Source organism: Aphanomyces invadans (genome assembly GCF_000520115.1).
Source record: "Aphanomyces invadans strain NJM9701 unplaced genomic scaffold supercont1.4, whole genome shotgun sequence".
NCBI classification, from domain to species: Eukaryota; Oomycota; class Saprolegniomycetes; order Saprolegniales; family Verrucalvaceae; genus Aphanomyces; species Aphanomyces invadans.
In genome coordinates this window covers 1,396,153-1,410,354 of record NW_008580149.1, presented here as the reverse complement: position 1 = coordinate 1,410,354, position 14,202 = coordinate 1,396,153, and the positions used below count along the sequence as shown (strand labels likewise).

At 53.7% G+C, this 14,202-nt stretch overlaps 7 protein-coding genes across 18 annotated transcripts; 5 read left to right on the top strand and 2 right to left on the bottom strand.

The window, feature by feature from the left end:
* The first annotated feature begins 99 nt into the window (after nt 1-99).
* Nucleotides 100-2,122, top strand: H310_02896 (hypothetical protein). 5 transcript variants are annotated; one of them, XM_008866582.1, is made up of 12 exons: nt 100-199; nt 257-336; nt 407-493; nt 561-679; nt 742-931; nt 979-1,077; nt 1,138-1,262; nt 1,324-1,439; nt 1,490-1,573; nt 1,617-1,719; nt 1,766-1,868; nt 1,924-2,122. In XM_008866582.1, the coding sequence occupies exons 1-10, from the start codon at nt 126-128 to the stop codon at nt 1,642-1,644; spliced, it is 1,002 nt and encodes a 333-aa protein (XP_008864804.1). In that variant the 5' UTR covers nt 100-125; the 3' UTR covers nt 1,645-1,719; nt 1,766-1,868; nt 1,924-2,122. The 5 variants fall into 5 exon arrangements, with proteins under 5 accessions (XP_008864804.1, XP_008864803.1, XP_008864802.1 ...); XM_008866581.1 differs by having other exon boundaries at nt 1,766-2,122; XM_008866580.1 differs by having other exon boundaries at nt 1,490-1,719.
* A 62-nt stretch (nt 2,123-2,184) lies between these two features.
* Nucleotides 2,185-4,974, top strand: H310_02895 (hypothetical protein). Of its 7 annotated transcripts, XM_008866573.1 has the most exons (10): nt 2,185-2,578; nt 2,646-2,774; nt 2,824-3,128; nt 3,177-3,332; nt 3,392-3,481; nt 3,538-3,732; nt 3,826-4,266; nt 4,318-4,404; nt 4,453-4,818; nt 4,871-4,974. In XM_008866573.1, exons 1-10 carry the CDS (start codon nt 2,197-2,199, stop codon nt 4,910-4,912), a joined length of 2,193 nt encoding a protein of 730 aa, XP_008864795.1. In that variant the 5' UTR covers nt 2,185-2,196; the 3' UTR covers nt 4,913-4,974. The 7 variants fall into 7 exon arrangements, with proteins under 7 accessions (XP_008864795.1, XP_008864794.1, XP_008864798.1 ...); XM_008866572.1 differs by having other exon boundaries at nt 4,318-4,818; XM_008866576.1 differs by having other exon boundaries at nt 2,185-2,774.
* A 976-nt stretch (nt 4,975-5,950) lies between these two features.
* H310_02894 (hypothetical protein) lies at nt 5,951-7,129 on the top strand (the record flags this gene model as incomplete). The annotated part of the gene is made up of 6 exons (XM_008866570.1): nt 5,951-6,070; nt 6,198-6,271; nt 6,329-6,373; nt 6,429-6,768; nt 6,861-6,990; nt 7,050-7,129. 6 exons carry the CDS (start codon nt 5,951-5,953, stop codon nt 7,127-7,129), a joined length of 789 nt encoding a protein of 262 aa, XP_008864792.1.
* H310_02893 lies at nt 7,099-8,819 on the bottom strand. Of its 2 annotated transcripts, XM_008866569.1 has the most exons (8): nt 8,716-8,819; nt 8,605-8,665; nt 8,500-8,527; nt 8,399-8,440; nt 8,236-8,339; nt 7,659-8,185; nt 7,555-7,612; nt 7,099-7,497 (listed from the first exon to the last, which is right to left on the bottom strand). In XM_008866569.1, the coding sequence occupies exons 1-8, from the start codon at nt 8,771-8,773 to the stop codon at nt 7,296-7,298; spliced, it is 1,080 nt and encodes a 359-aa protein (XP_008864791.1). In that variant the 5' UTR covers nt 8,774-8,819; the 3' UTR covers nt 7,099-7,295. The 2 variants fall into 2 exon arrangements, with proteins under 2 accessions (XP_008864791.1, XP_008864790.1); XM_008866568.1 differs by having other exon boundaries at nt 7,099-7,612.
* A 759-nt stretch (nt 8,820-9,578) lies between these two features.
* Nucleotides 9,579-10,215, top strand: H310_02892 (hypothetical protein; the record flags this gene model as incomplete). Its single annotated transcript, XM_008866567.1, has 2 exons — nt 9,579-10,007; nt 10,108-10,215. The coding sequence occupies 2 exons, from the start codon at nt 9,579-9,581 to the stop codon at nt 10,213-10,215; spliced, it is 537 nt and encodes a 178-aa protein (XP_008864789.1).
* Nucleotides 10,216-10,493: 278 nt separating this feature from the next.
* Nucleotides 10,494-13,110, top strand: H310_02891 (malate synthase A). The gene has a single exon (XM_008866566.1). It carries the CDS (start codon nt 10,517-10,519, stop codon nt 12,122-12,124), a length of 1,608 nt encoding a protein of 535 aa, XP_008864788.1. The 5' UTR covers nt 10,494-10,516; the 3' UTR covers nt 12,125-13,110.
* Nucleotides 12,473-13,145, bottom strand: H310_02890 (hypothetical protein). The gene has a single exon (XM_008866565.1). It carries the CDS (start codon nt 13,105-13,107, stop codon nt 12,712-12,714), a length of 396 nt encoding a protein of 131 aa, XP_008864787.1. The 5' UTR covers nt 13,108-13,145; the 3' UTR covers nt 12,473-12,711.
* Nucleotides 13,146-14,202: the final 1,057 nt, after the last annotated feature.

The window sequence follows — 14,202 nt, the reverse complement described above, 5'->3', positions numbered from 1 at the left end:
CAGTTGGAATCAAACACAAATCGCTTCATTGGATTGGACAAAACAATTCCATTTGGACCAATCCAATCCGGCTATTCCATTCCGTCACCTCGTAAAATTCGGCGACCACGTCAGAGCACCCACGGATGATCCAAGGCGTCTTCTACAGCGAGTTCGACAACATCGCGGGGCCGCAGATCGTGTACCAAGCTCCGCAAAAGTAGTCTCCGTTCACGAGATACCTGCTGAATGGTTGACGTCGTCATGCGCGTCGTAGTGCGTTGAGCAATGAAGTCTTTGACAGCGTTTCGGGGTACATTATCATTGACAAGGCGCTGTGCGGCAAGATTATCACAGGTATGACCGATTCATGGTTGGAAGCTCCAACGCGTGTCCCTCCCTCTGCTCATCGCCCAAACGGACGCAGTGTGTCCGCAAGACATCAAGATCGTCGGGTACCCAGTTTGCATCGAAGACGACAAGTACCATCGCAACGCGTTGCTCTTCAACATCGGTAAGAGCGGCGAACGGCGCAGCAGCGTGGGCAATGCCTTGCTGTTGTATGCTCAAGTGATCGGTAGGTTTTGTATTTGACAAGGACGCGGATGCAGCGCCGTACAAACCGATCCTTCGCAAACTGGGCGCGTTGATGGAAAGCATGGAGAAAGAGATGGGGTTTCTCTCAAAGGAATCGACCAAAGTATTGTTGTATTCCATCTGCATTCATTTGCTCGTCGCCTCATGCACGTTGCTCGACGGCAGGCCACTCTCTCGACGATCCTTCCGTCCATCTTGCACGACCTGACCATGTACGGCGAAAGTACGACCACGATCGACCCGGCCAACATCATCAACCTCAAAGTATTCCAAAAGCTGCCGCCGCCTCCTGACGTGTTCGAACACCAAGTTCCCGTCGCGATTCGAGACCTCCACGATTTGCTCAAAAACAGTGGTATGTCGCTGGAATACCTCCGTCGTCGCCATGCTCACAAGCTGCAGTGGAATGGGACCTGGCACTGCAGAAGATCGTCCCACACATTGACGGCGTCAACTACGTCAAGCGCATCGCGATTGCTGCCGAAGTCGACGTTGCTATCGGTACCAACCCTCACCGTGAACTGGCCGAGCCTCCCTTCATGCTGCATGATTTTTTCGTAGTCAAAAACTGCATGCGCCAGCTGCTCTTCTACGGATGCATCACGATGATCGACATCTTCATGCATTCCAACATCTACGCCACGACCAGCGCAGTGCACTCGCTCGTGAACGACTTAGTCCTTCAAGTAAGATTTTCCACGCGCGACGACTTCGAGTCATCATCACGCACGTTCCCTATGGTCGCAGCAAGAGTGCATTGCGTACATTGGCTATGCGAATGAACCTGCGCCGTCTTTTTCGGCGGTGTTCTCGCTATACTGCGCTCTTCAGCCCAACACCCCTGTTGCTCATGTTTGGAAGTCGTACGTGCTCTTCTCTATGCTGTACGCGTGGTGCTCATGTGCGGCTGTAGGCATCACAAGCTGCTCGCGCATATCGATGTGCGCCGACTGATAACGTTTGGCCTAATCCATGGCATCCTGCGGCGTATTCACCGGTACCCTGTGATCATCGATCGGCTGTCATCAAGGCCGCCGCAGATGCTGTCATCGTCGCCGTCTACAGTGAGCCTACAATCGGCGACACTGACCAACGGCAGCAATGCAGTCATGGCCATCCGAAAAGCAGCGACCCCACATCATGGTATGGATGTTTTGACAGGACTTGTGACATCGCTTACAACGTGGAGGAAACAATGGCGCTCGATCGCCGCTAATCGACCGGGAAGCCGTGAAGAAAATGATGGACGGCGAGCACCACACGGACGAGATCTGTTGCGTCCACATGATCCGGTACTCGGACTTGGAAAGACTGCTTGAGGGCGAATCATGCTGCTATGTACTGAAGTAAGCCGAGACTTCCCCAGCACGACTCGGTGTGCAAATGGACTGTCCGTGTTCATTGACTCGGGGTCGTCTGTCTTCCGAGTCCAGTCTTCCGAACCAACGTGAGGTCTGCGGCAGGAGCGGCATGGCAAACCGTTTCGATTTGGCGTTGGCACATTTAAATATACTCCAAAAAGAGGATTTATCTACATATTTGTAAGCTCATTGATTTCGTTGAAATTAATATTTCGCTGTACCCTTGATTGGACGAATTTTGAAATTCGTGACAAGGACAATGGCGGCGGCAGAAGCGTCGACCAAGGCGGCACTCCGGGGCTGGTGCCGCGATGCTGAGGTGAAATGGCGAATAAGTGATGGAACAAGTGTAAAGGAAGGAGACGTTGTCGCAGACCTCATTGCCCTGGACAAATCGAAGTCCACACCTGTGTGGTCCCCAGAATTTGGTGTCGTACACATACATGCCACACCAACGAATGAAGCGTCCGACGGGTCACAGGAAATTGGATGGGTGGACATCTGCCAACATGACGTCCTTACAGCGAATCGTTCGATGTGCCAAATTTGTCTACGACGCTTCGAGGATGGAAGCGCCAACCAGACCGTCAAAGTTATTATGAACGACGGCATGGCGATGCAAGTGAGCCACAGTCAAGCCAGTACGTCCGCAATGCCGCCGATGGCGAGAGCATCCGAGAACGGGCTCAATTGGCACGTCCTTGGTAGAGAAACTCGACAGTGACAACATTACGCGAATGTTAAAGTCCGCAAAGCTGACACTCGTCCTGGATCTTGACCACACGTTATTGCATGCCGTGCGACTTGAAGACGTCGTCGACTCCATCGACTCCTATGGTACACATGACTCCAGGAACTCCGCCAATGACGTGCTCACTGCAAACAGATGACGTCTTGCACTTTGAGATCCCGGGCATCCCAACTCCGCATGTGCTCAAGTTGCGCCCAGGGCTGGCAACGTTCCTCGCAAATTTGTCCGCGATGTACGAACTGTGCATTTACACGCACGGGACGCGAAAATACGCCGAGAAGATTGCCGACATCATCGACCCGACTCGGAAGCTCTTCAATGGACGCATCATCTCCCGGTCTGACACGCCGGACATTGGACACAAAGATCTCAAGTTTCTTTTTCCTTCCTGCGATGACTCCATGATAATTATCCTGGACGACCGCGTCGACGTGTGGAGGGTATAGAATCGTCCCTGGCATTGATTCATGACAAGGCGTCGTGTATAGAAAAACTACGAAAATGTGTTCATCATAGAAGCTTTCCACTTTTTCAACACCCGCGCCGAACTCAACAATGCGTCGGGGGGAAAGGACAGCGCGGGCGGCATCCGCATCCTGCCCAAGGGCGACACGCATCTCGAGAAAACGTTTCGTGTTCTGCAGGCACGACACTTCTACGATCGTGGGTTTTCGTCATAACTTTTGCATACCGCATTTCCCAGGCGGCCCACGCGCGTTTTTACCAAGCCGGAGCCGACGAAGAGGCGCAACTTCGAAACCAAGGGCGTAGCGTCAAAAGGATTCTGTATGAGGTGCGTGAACGGGAATTGTACGATTTTTTGGAATGGATTTCACGTTGGACTTGTAGCTCCGCCACGAAGTTCTGAGAGGCGTCAATATTGTGTTTAGCGGAGTTATCCGCTTGGACAAGCCGCCGGAAGTAGACTACTTGTGGAAGCTCGCGCTGTCGTTCGGAGCAAAACCGAGCATGACGATGGATAATTTTCCCATCACTCACTTGATCATCGACCCTCGCCGACTCGGATCAAAGAAACACGTCGAAGTACGTGACTCTATGTCCTTGCATGCATCGACGCAAGATAATATGTGGCCACGATGGATCTGGGTCGCCTGACTTAATCGATGGTACTTCTAGGCGGTTGAAATGAAAAATGTCGTCGTGGTAAATCCGCAATGGCTGGTGGACTCGGCGTCCGAGTGGTCGAAGCAAGACGAAGCAAAATATGCAGTCAAATTTATTCTGACGTCGGCGCAACAAGACCGAGAGGCAGCTGAAGGCGCTTCCAAAGCAGGAGACGACGGTGTAGGAAACGAAGAAGCAGGTCAAGACGCGGAGGCTACGACTTCGAGTCGCAAGGGTGGAGAAGTAGTGGTACCATCGAGTTCAGATCGGCCAGAAGGCACGGAGGACCCTGCTGCGACACAGGAATCCGACAAAGGTGGCGCTTCTAGTGAAATCGCTACGTTTTACGATGAGATCGACCACAATATCGAAGATGCAGAGGCGCTCAAGTCACAGAATACAGAAGCTACGATTCCTTCACCAGAAGATGTTTCACCCCAGCCCCAGTCCGTGGTATTTTCATGTTGCCAAAAGAGCTCAACGTTGAGTAAGAGACTGTTGTAGGTCAAAGGCATCTTGTCTGCACCGGAAACAATCGGTCAAAAGCCGAAAAAGAGCGTTCGATTCACTCCAGACGTCAAGGAACCCACGGTGCAGTTCCAAAACCTTCCAATGAGGCACCGAGTGATGCATCGAAAGGGGCCGCTTCCGGCGAGGGTGACACCTGCAGGTGTTGTCGAAAGTGGCGGGTCGTTTGAGTTTGTCCAAAGAATTGCAAAGCTCAAAGCCAAGGCGTCGCCGGCCGCTGCACTGCCCAAGTTTAATCGTGTGGCCATTCCAGCCCAAGTACCGATTGCTGCTCGCACAAAAAAGGAAGAGAGCGTCGATGACATCATGGACAAATGGGCCAACATGGAAGATGAAGAAGAAGTCCAACAACCGAAGCGAAAATCTGCACTCTTCCAAGAAAAACATGCAGAAGCTGCTAAGAGAGCCAAGAGGCAGCTCAAGGAGGAGGCCGCCCCACCCCCTGCAGCGGACGACGCAGACGATGACGAGGGCGTGGTGAGTGGACTCATCCTGTGGATCGAACCTGATGGACAGTCCCCCTCTGTAGGATGACTTGGATGATGAGCTTTTCAACGATGATACGAAGTAGGTTAGATCCGTCGATGTCAACGAGTGTGACTAGAAAATTCGAAAGCCATTTTCCGTTGCAGACTGTGCGTTGTCGTGAATGCAGCGGCCAACAGTTTTGGTACTTTGTGTATTTTTAGCGCTGGAATGTGCCAGTGGTGTCAGCGAAGCGGGGCCGGTCCATCGCCGTCGTCTTGAATCTCATGGGCAAGGCCAAGTTCAAGAAGGGCCGAGTCCATGACGAGGACTCGGATACGGCAAAGTTGACGGGTGTGGATCTCTTGGAGGATTCGTCTCCTCGACCGTCCATCGTTGAAGTCGGTTCAGTCAGTTGCGATGATGCCACCGTCCCTCTAGACGAATGCGAGGAAATTCCTTCGTCAATGGTGGCTCCCATGCCGAGCACTGCTCAAGACAATGACGTTGTTGTGTCGTTGTCGATACACCAACCGAGGATATCTCCCCGAGGTGCATCGCCCGCAGTGTCCAACGTCCCCGTTGACTTGGTCGAGTGCGACGATACCATCGACGAAGACGATTACAACTTCCGCATCAAATATCGCACAGAAATGACGTGGCAACTCGTCTACGTTCTCATTTGGAACCTCCTGGCACGGCACGCATGGGCCATGTGGATCGAATTTGCCGGCGTCGTCCTCGCTTACTCGGTCATTGGGCTCTTTGGGTCGCTCAATCCAACGCGGTACCCCGCGTCGTGGTGCCTCTGGTCTGTGCGATGCTACCTCTGGCTAAATCCCGTCATGCAAGTGTACAACGCTCTCTGGCTCGGCCGCCTCTTCTTTCTCGACAACGTCTTTTGGTTCACGTACGTCACGATGCTGCTCAACTTTGGCGTGCTCTACTGCGGCTACGTCAGCGCCAGCGAATACTACGACAACGACCTCGTCCACTTTATGCGACGGCACTTTGCTGCGTCGGCTGGAGACGCCGCCGGTAGAGTCGACGCGAATAGCATAGCTGTCGATATTGCGGACGGCGTCCAGCCAAGGGCACCAACGCGAGTGTAACTGCTGTAACCGAGTAAAGTGAAATGGCCGCGATGGCTCGTGACCACGTACCAGCGACGCCAGTCGACGACGCCGTTCGCGCGGCAAAGCTCACGGAATTGTTCGAGTTGCTGGATCATGACCACTCAGGTGATGTAACCTGGAAGGTGTTGGTGCGCGTGGAGGTCATGTGGAGTCGTTGGAATGTCTAGGTGAAATCGTACGTTCCATACGTCCGATCACGTCCTTTCCTCCGAGTGAACCGCCTGGCGGCAACGTAGCTAACGCCGCTGTCATTAGGATGCACATGAAATGCAGCTCTTGGGTGTCGCGGTCACTGGCGCGACAGATCTACCCAGTCTCGACGAATCCAGGTGCGCCATCTCACTCGTAGTCGACTGACGAATGCAATCTCGATTGTGCACCCGAAGAGACCAAATCCGGCGCGCCGATTGCGACCACAACACTCGTGTGGAGTACCGTCGACGGGATGGAATTCCCACGACCGGCTCACGGTGGAATTTTGTGTAGTCTTGCCGAATGGGTCGCGTTTGGCATGTCGACGTCGTTGTACGACTTGAACTTGGACGACTTTATCGCGTTGATGGACACGTACGCGGAGCGAGTCCATCGCCATTACGACGACGGCGGGCATTTGAAAATCGCAGATGCGTCGCAAGCCTCGTCAAGGTGGACTAGAAGCGCCCTTCCCCCACTCTTGAGTGCCAAGAGCAAGCGAATGACGCTTCCACCTGAACCGAACGCTCGCCCTCCACTACCTTCGCCTGCACCAGCCCCGATGTCCACCTGGTTCTGGGGACGATGTGCAGAATGCTCGACTCCCGGTCGCATTTCGTGCAACGACTGCCATGTACGTATTGCGCATGCTGCAACTTAAAAACTGGTTGAGCACAGCCCGACCACGAGTTTGCGCAAAGGGTTTACTTGCCATGTCCATGGTAGGTGCTGCTGTGTTTGGACCATGGGACATCTCACGCTGTCATGCATTTGGATGCGCCCGTGCACACCAACAACCAAGATGAGGTCATAAATACCTTTGGCCATTCAGTGAGTGAGAATGGTTCAACGTCAGGTCGGCTGGGTAGCGCGATGCAACCGCTGCTGGCACATCCTGATGCGTTCATGGAGTAGGGCTGCGCCTCAAGTCGGCCTCTGTCCAGCATCCAAGAGTCAAGAGGAATCGCAAAGCGGAGTCATGTCGAATCATGTGACAGGGTTCGCAGTAACAGTTCAAGCATTTCGCACAACGAGGGCTGACTTCAATGAAATCGACGGTCGAGGAGCGGTCGCATTGTGGGTTATGTACACCTTCCACGATATTTTATGGGCGTCAAATGTACAGAGAGCGCCGTGCGAACAGCACCATGGCGCCATGCATCACACAGTTTGGCGTGGGGTTGGCCGATGCTTCTTGGCTTGAATCACGCGATTAACAGCGGCGAACTGACCTCGACGAGACAGGGACGTCGCAGGTGCATCGTATCTCCATTTAACCATGTCCATCAACTTGTGCTCCAAGTCGTCACCAGACCACTGCATCCACGGGACATTATTTGATTTCGTTGTCGATTCAACGGGACTACCATGGACAAGCGCTTGTGTCGCAATCGCCATGGAAATAAGGTTGGTCGAGTACCTGTCAACATCATGGCGTCGCCGTTTTTGATCTGGCACGATCCGGCGGGGCATGTACCCTGGTTACATCATTAGATGTGGACGTACAGTGCCCACGAGCTGTACCCTCAGGCGGCGGCGGGGGGCGCTTCATTACAGCCACGCATTCGATGTTGTCAGGATCGACGCCGTAGAGCGAGCTCCACTTGCCTAGGATGATCTTGCTTCGTTGTTTCTGAGGAGTTGCATGGACTGGAGTCAACGCGACCGATCGTTTGTGTTGAATGGGCGTTGTATTGTCGGCGCTGTGAAGAAGCATCTCTTGGCGTATCTTGAGTTTGTTCGCGATGCTGTTGAGCTTGTTCACTTTGCCGAGACGGGGGCTGGCGGAATACGGAGTAGATACACTGCGGTTCGTCCCGTCCAAGGACGACGGCGGCGGTGGGGTGGCTCTTCCCAATATTCCAGGGAACTGTCGACAGCCCTGGGCACTTCGAAACGTCTGTGACCCTGTAGGAGTTTTTACGGCAGAATCCGTGGTGGCACTTTTCTTGATGACTGCCAGGGCCTTGGTGAAGTCGAAGTTGCCGGAGTACCCACTGATTGCTTTCTTTGGCGTGTCGATGGCCGCGGAGCTGCCCATTTGCTTCCACCTACGAGGAAGGAACGGCTAAACGAGGACGACCATTGACCATGTGCATGCCGTTCATGGCATTGACGGCCGCTCTTGTGCGTAAAGTGCGCCGCGATTTCATTCCAATTTTTTGTCCCAAACTCATACACCAACGACCGGATTTTCATGTCATCCTGCGTCGGTAGTCGAGGTCAGAGACGAGCGGAGCATCGCGGATGTAGACGGTCCGTACCTCTGAAGTCCAACCTCCCTTTACGTTGCAAGGTGTTGACACCTAAATGAAAATTTGTTGGAGTTTGCGTGCTTTCGACGTGTCGGCAGGCAAAAACGTACAACTTTCTCTAGGCTGGAGGCAACGACCCTGTTCAAATCGTTATAGCGTTGCATGAGGCACTCGACTAGATGTATCATACTGCGCTCGAGGCGAGGTCAACACACCTGTAGTTCGCTTTCATCGTGGCGCTTGCCACGTTTGTGCAGGGTGCGACGTTTTCTTTGTCTAGTCGACTCCAGCCGTGATGGCCTCACCAGGACACGACAGGTTATTACCTGAATCGACACTTTGCATCTTGGGCGGCGCCTTGGACAGAAGCGAGGAAGACGCCATGATCACAGCGTCCACAGCACTCGCCCTTCCTGGCAGCTTGCCTCTTCTGTACAACTGAAGCATCTCATCGACACGCATGACGATTATCCGGACAGTTTCTTGCTTTCATGAATAATGAGACTGAAAAAATCGCAATCCAATTCAAAACTGAAGAATACTAACAATAAAATGATCTGAAACCTTGCCAAATTATTCGTCAAGCCATGTTATCCGTACAGTGGCGGGAAGTTTGAACTGTCCGCCAGCGTTGTCACACTGCAGGGCGCCATCACACCAAGTTGCCGCCAGAAAGTTGCGTGATGGCGAGGATCGTTGTCGCTTAAGGTTGTCGTATGTGTGTTCTTTAGCATGCTGCCGGTACAACCGGACTCGTCGGGCGTATATCTTGGACCATGAATCACAAGGCCTTTCGCTTCCCAGCGAATTCGCGCCAGCCAAGACGCACTTCTCCATGTTCGTCTCATTAGTTGCAACGAAAAGTGTGCCACTACAGAAGTGCCGCTCAACAGTCGCTTGCGCCGGAGATAACGACACACATATAAAGACGCAAGCTCCGTTGTCCCCCAGCGAATCCTGTTGCACTCTTGGTGCTGCGGGCAGGTTATCTTCGTCGATGGCGTGCATCATGTTGCTGTTTTCCTGTCGTGCTCGGAAGTTTCATGTCCGAATATTTTAATATTTCTGAATTGAGGTATTGAGAATTCATATACAAACACACCTAATAAAATTGAAGCTCCACAGATCGTTTTTATTATTGCACAAAAACCGTTTCAACATTAGTTCAACACCCCATTGCCGAGGCAGGATGGACCGCGGCGCCGACCAAGTCGCCGCGCAAGGCCGTGCGGTCGACGAGCACGACTTGGACCAAGAGATCCAAGCCATGAAGCGTCACGTGTTGGAAATGGAAGCGCAGCTCCACCACTTCCCGATAAACGTTCAATGGCCCCATGGCCCCAGGCAACACCAGCCCCGAGCAGCGACTGCTGTAGCCATCGACGACAATTCCATCTACATCGGCCAAGTCGACTACTCAACCACAGCGGAAGATCTTGTCGCATTGTTTCACCGGTGTGGGCCTATCATGCGCGTGACCGTCGTTTGCGATAAAGCCACCGGTCAGCCCAAAGGGTACGCTTACATCGAATTTGCCACGCCCGACGCTGCGCAAAGTGCATTGGCTCTCAATGAAACGCCATTTCGCGGGCGGCAGATCAAGGTCACGACCAAGCGAGTCAATGAACGCGGGTTCAACGGCGCAGGGCGAGGTCGCGGGGATCGGAGTGAACACCCCAGCGGGCGAGGGGGTGGACGACGTGGTGGGTGCAATGTAGGCTCACCACGAGGACCAAGTGGACGAGGTGGCGGACGTGGTGGAGGGCGCAGTCCTCCACCGAGCCGTGGGGGCAGAGGAATCAGTCACGACGGAGACCTATCTCTAAGCGCAGACGCAGCGGGAAGCGGGTCAACTGGAAATCCACCGCTTGGTCCCGGTGGCCGTGTTGTTTACCTTTAGACAACGTCATGCTCCCTGCCGCTCAAGATGCGACGTCGTGGTGGACTCGCCGTCCTTCAGCAATCGCGCCTGTGGAAGATTCGTCAACTTGGCATCTGATTGAAGTTGGTCGCACTATTTTATTATTCCATTTTAACTAGTCTTTTGTATCTGTGTTTAAACTATGGATGCCCCTCAGGGCCAAACGTTACCCAGCACATGAAAATTTTGGCACTCCCTTGGCAACGATGGCAACATCGTTCGACAACGTGCGAGTGCTGGGGCCTCTCACGGAAGAGTACGCCGAGATCTTGACGCCGGATTCACTTCGCTTCCTTGCCTACCTCCACGACACCTTTGAATCCCGCCGCCAGGAATTGCTCCGCGCCCGCATCGCCCGTCAGGCTGACCTCGATGCTGGTGTCCTACCTACCTTTCTTCCCCACACCAAGTACATCCGTGAGGGGGATTGGCGTGTTGCATCGATTCCCATGGACCTGGAAGACCGACGTGTGGAAATCACGGGGCCAGTCGACCGCAAGATGGTGATCAATGGCCTCAACTCTGGAGCCAAGTGCTACATGGCGGACTTGGAGGATTCGAGCTCGCCGACGTGGGTCACTCTTGTATCCGGCCAAGTCAACCTCCGAGATGCCGTCCGCCGTACAATCACGTTCGAGCAGCCAGGAACTGGCAAAAAGTACGCGTTGAACGAGACCACAGCGACTTTGCTCGTGCGACCTCGTGGTTGGCATCTTGACGAAGCACACGTAACCGTGCGAGGTGAAATCATGTCGGGCAGTTTGTTTGACTTTGGCCTGTACTTCTTCCACAATGTGCACGAACTCCGACTCCGAGGGTCGGCGCCGTATTTTTACCTGCCCAAACTCGAGGGCCACTTGGAAGCGCGGCTCTGGAACGACGTGTTTATCGCCGCGCAAAAGTACCTGGGCGTCCCTGTGGGCACGATTCGCGCCACGGTCTTGATCGAAACGCTCTTGGCTGGGTACGAAATGGACGAGATCCTGTTTGAGCTCAAGGAGCACTCGAGTGGGCTCAACTGTGGCCGGTGGGATTATATCTTTTCGTTCATCAAGAAGCTGCGCGCACATGCGGCGTACGTACTCCCCGACCGATCCGCGGTAGGGATGACGGCTCCGTTCATGGCCGCCTATGTGAAGCTTCTCATCGAGACGTGCCACCGCCGTGGCGCGCATGCCATGGGCGGGATGGCGGCTCAAATTCCTGTGAAGAACAACGCAGAGCTCAACGACCAGGTCATGGCGGCGGTGCGAGAGGACAAGTTGCGCGAAGTCCGTGCTGGTCACGACGGCACATGGGTGGCACATCCAGGGCTCGTGGGCATTGCTATGGACGTGTTCAATTCGAATATGCCATCTCCTCATCAAATCGGAAAGCCGACCAACTGCGAGACCAAGATTCAAGCGGCAGAGTTGCTGCAAGTGCCGCGCGGTGGTCGAATCACCGTGAAGGGTCTGGAAGAAAACATCGATGTCGCGCTCGTGTACACGGAGGCGTGGCTACGTGGCGTTGGGTGCATCCCGCTGCACAACAAGATGGAAGATGCTGCAACCGCCGAGATTTCACGAAGTCAGGTGTGGCAATGGATTCGGCATGATCAATCGGCCGTCAAGGACAACGGCGACGCCACACGCATCACCAAGACGTGGGTGGCACAGATCCTGGACGCGTGTGTTGCACAACACGTTGGAGCGTCTTCGGCGCTGCATAAATTTGACCTCGCCGGGCAAATTGTGCTGCACACCCTCACGAGCGACACCTTCGTCGACTTCATCACTTTGCCGTGCTACCCCTACGTGATCTCTCTTGCCTAGTTCATGGAATTCATCGCCATTTTCGTTTGGATTCCTTTTAAGCGCCTCACGAAGCGATCCCAACTGCTACGTATGCGTACAAAGAAGGAATTCCATCGGTGGCATGTCCACCGTTGTGCTTTTTCTCATTGGAGCATCGTACGCTCCTTCATCTGTATGCTGCTCGAAGCACAGCGAGTACCGTGGGATCGTTTCTGGAGCTGGTCAACTTGGTCATGAGCGAATCGTGATGCAGCGTCCACAAAATGAAACAAAAAGCAACGACAATTAGTCGGTTGCCACCTCCATCGCACGCCATTGTGTACCTCTAGGCATCGAGACTCGAATCCAGTTCTCTTGGCTGTCGTGCGTACCAAGTCGGGCAATAGGCAAAGCATCAGTTGGTGACTTCCAAACGGTGCAATTGCACCCACGTCCGTCGTCAATATGCAGGTTGTGGCAATGGTGTCGGGTCACATACCTTGCGGTCTCTCTCCTAGATACAAGGTCATCGTAAAGCCCTGCGAACTCAGCACTAACAACATGTGCCTAATCGCATCACTGGCGACAGCTTTATTCATCTCTCCTCCATTCTATTGTTCGGTTCTTCAATTCGTCGCAGTGTCGACGACGTCTTGGGCCTGGATGCGAGCGTTTCGCAGAGCCTCCGCGATACGGAACCGCGCGACCGACCCCTTCTTGCCAAGCTCGGCCTCAGACGTAATGCCCATGAGATAGTTGTCCAAACCGCCAGCCTTGTCAACGCATCGCAGGGTGTGCGTCGTCACGTGCAACGAAATCTTTTCATCCAAAGCTTCGCTGTACAACGCCTTGTGGTGGGCGTTGACCTTCCAGGCACGGCGGGTCTTGCGTTGTGAGAAAGACACATTGTTACCAAAATGCTTGTCGCGACCTGCAAACAGACCACGGAGAGCACGCCCAGACACGTGTTGGGGTTGCGCCGCCCGCGCGAACTGCTGCATCACGAACGAGATCGAGGTCATCGCTATCGAATATTGCGCTCCAGTAATTTCGAGGTCCGATGAAACCTCTCACATCCTATTTTGCAACATATCCATTTCTACGTTTTATCCGGAACACTCCGGTTATCCGGTTCTGAATCTCGACAAGAGTTGCGAATGAGCCGTGTTGTCGCGGCAAGGGCCGGCTCCCCGTGGAGCGGCTAGTCGTAGCCAAGAGCACAATCATCTTGTTTGGCGTGCAATGCGATCAAAGTACGAAGCATTGAGTATACGTGCAGAATGGCGAGATAACTGACGCTATGGCTTGTTCAACGTCTTGGGCTCACGCTGGACATGCTCGTGGTGTCGTGACTGAAAATACTGCGTTCGAGCACCTCGCCAAAGCCACACGACCGTAAACACATTTATGACGACACAGCAGCAGTCACAGCACGATCAAAACGTGGGATGTAAGTGGCAGTGCTGTGTTCACAGCAACGTCTTAGCTCCCTCCGGTGTCATAGGAGATATTTGACCTTCGCCCCGAAACTGCTCTAAGATGTTTCTAAACCTTGTTAGCCCACGCGCCAGCCAGCATGAACCACGAACTGTCGGTCGACTAACGGGGTGGCTGGCGGTAAGGCAAGGCACCCCGTGTCATCGCTGAATCTTTCCCACGATCACAGTTTTGGCGGTCAAGCGGTTTGATGTGGCTTACTCGAGAAGAATGAGTCAATTGAACGAACTATTACGCGACCGGGCATTCTCGTGCAACATGCTGTTTGGGCTCAGTCTTCGTCCACAGAAATGGATAGTCACACGCACATTGTGTTCGACTGACGTCCCTTCAACAAGTCGGCCTTGGAACGCTCTCTTCAATTGAGTTTGAGGTGACCACGGGGTGGGAAAAGACTGGCGGGTATCCGCACGCAAATATGTCATGTTGGGTTGAAGTGGTGGGTGTTTCGTCCCCAAGCTCACGGTATGAGTGCTCGGCGTGTCTTGGCTGACCGCATATGCCGTGGAAGTCCCGCAGAAACTCGCGCATCGATGTGAAGTGATAAACTGCTTTCATTGAATGGCACTTCCACACGCCTCGCTCGGATGCATCAGAAGGAGATTCGAATTCGGCAATGA

Coding starts and splice junctions, on each gene's coding strand:
- H310_02896 (XM_008866578.1), top strand. CDS start 126: ATGATCCAAGGCGTCTTCTACAGCGAGTTCGACAACATCGCGGGGCCG. Junction 932..978: donor CGATTTGCTCAAAAACAGTG/GTATGTCGCTGG, acceptor CACAAGCTGCAG/TGGAATGGGACCTGGCACTG. Junction 1,440..1,489: donor GTTGCTCATGTTTGGAAGTC/GTACGTGCTCTT, acceptor GTGCGGCTGTAG/GCATCACAAGCTGCTCGCGC.
- H310_02895 (XM_008866571.1), top strand. CDS start 2,197: ATGGCGGCGGCAGAAGCGTCGACCAAGGCGGCACTCCGGGGCTGGTGC. Junction 3,482..3,537: donor TCAAAAGGATTCTGTATGAG/GTGCGTGAACGG, acceptor TTGGACTTGTAG/CTCCGCCACGAAGTTCTGAG. Junction 3,733..3,825: donor GATCAAAGAAACACGTCGAA/GTACGTGACTCT, acceptor TGGTACTTCTAG/GCGGTTGAAATGAAAAATGT.
- H310_02893 (XM_008866568.1), bottom strand. CDS start 8,773: ATGGCGTCTTCCTCGCTTCTGTCCAAGGCGCCGCCCAAGATGCAAAGT. Junction 8,528..8,604: donor ACGATGAAAGCGAACTACAG/GTGTGTTGACCT, acceptor CGATTTGAACAG/GGTCGTTGCCTCCAGCCTAG. Junction 8,340..8,398: donor AGGGAGGTTGGACTTCAGAG/GTACGGACCGTC, acceptor CTACCGACGCAG/GATGACATGAAAATCCGGTC.
- H310_02891 (XM_008866566.1), top strand. CDS start 10,517: ATGGCAACATCGTTCGACAACGTGCGAGTGCTGGGGCCTCTCACGGAA.
- H310_02890 (XM_008866565.1), bottom strand. CDS start 13,107: ATGACCTCGATCTCGTTCGTGATGCAGCAGTTCGCGCGGGCGGCGCAA.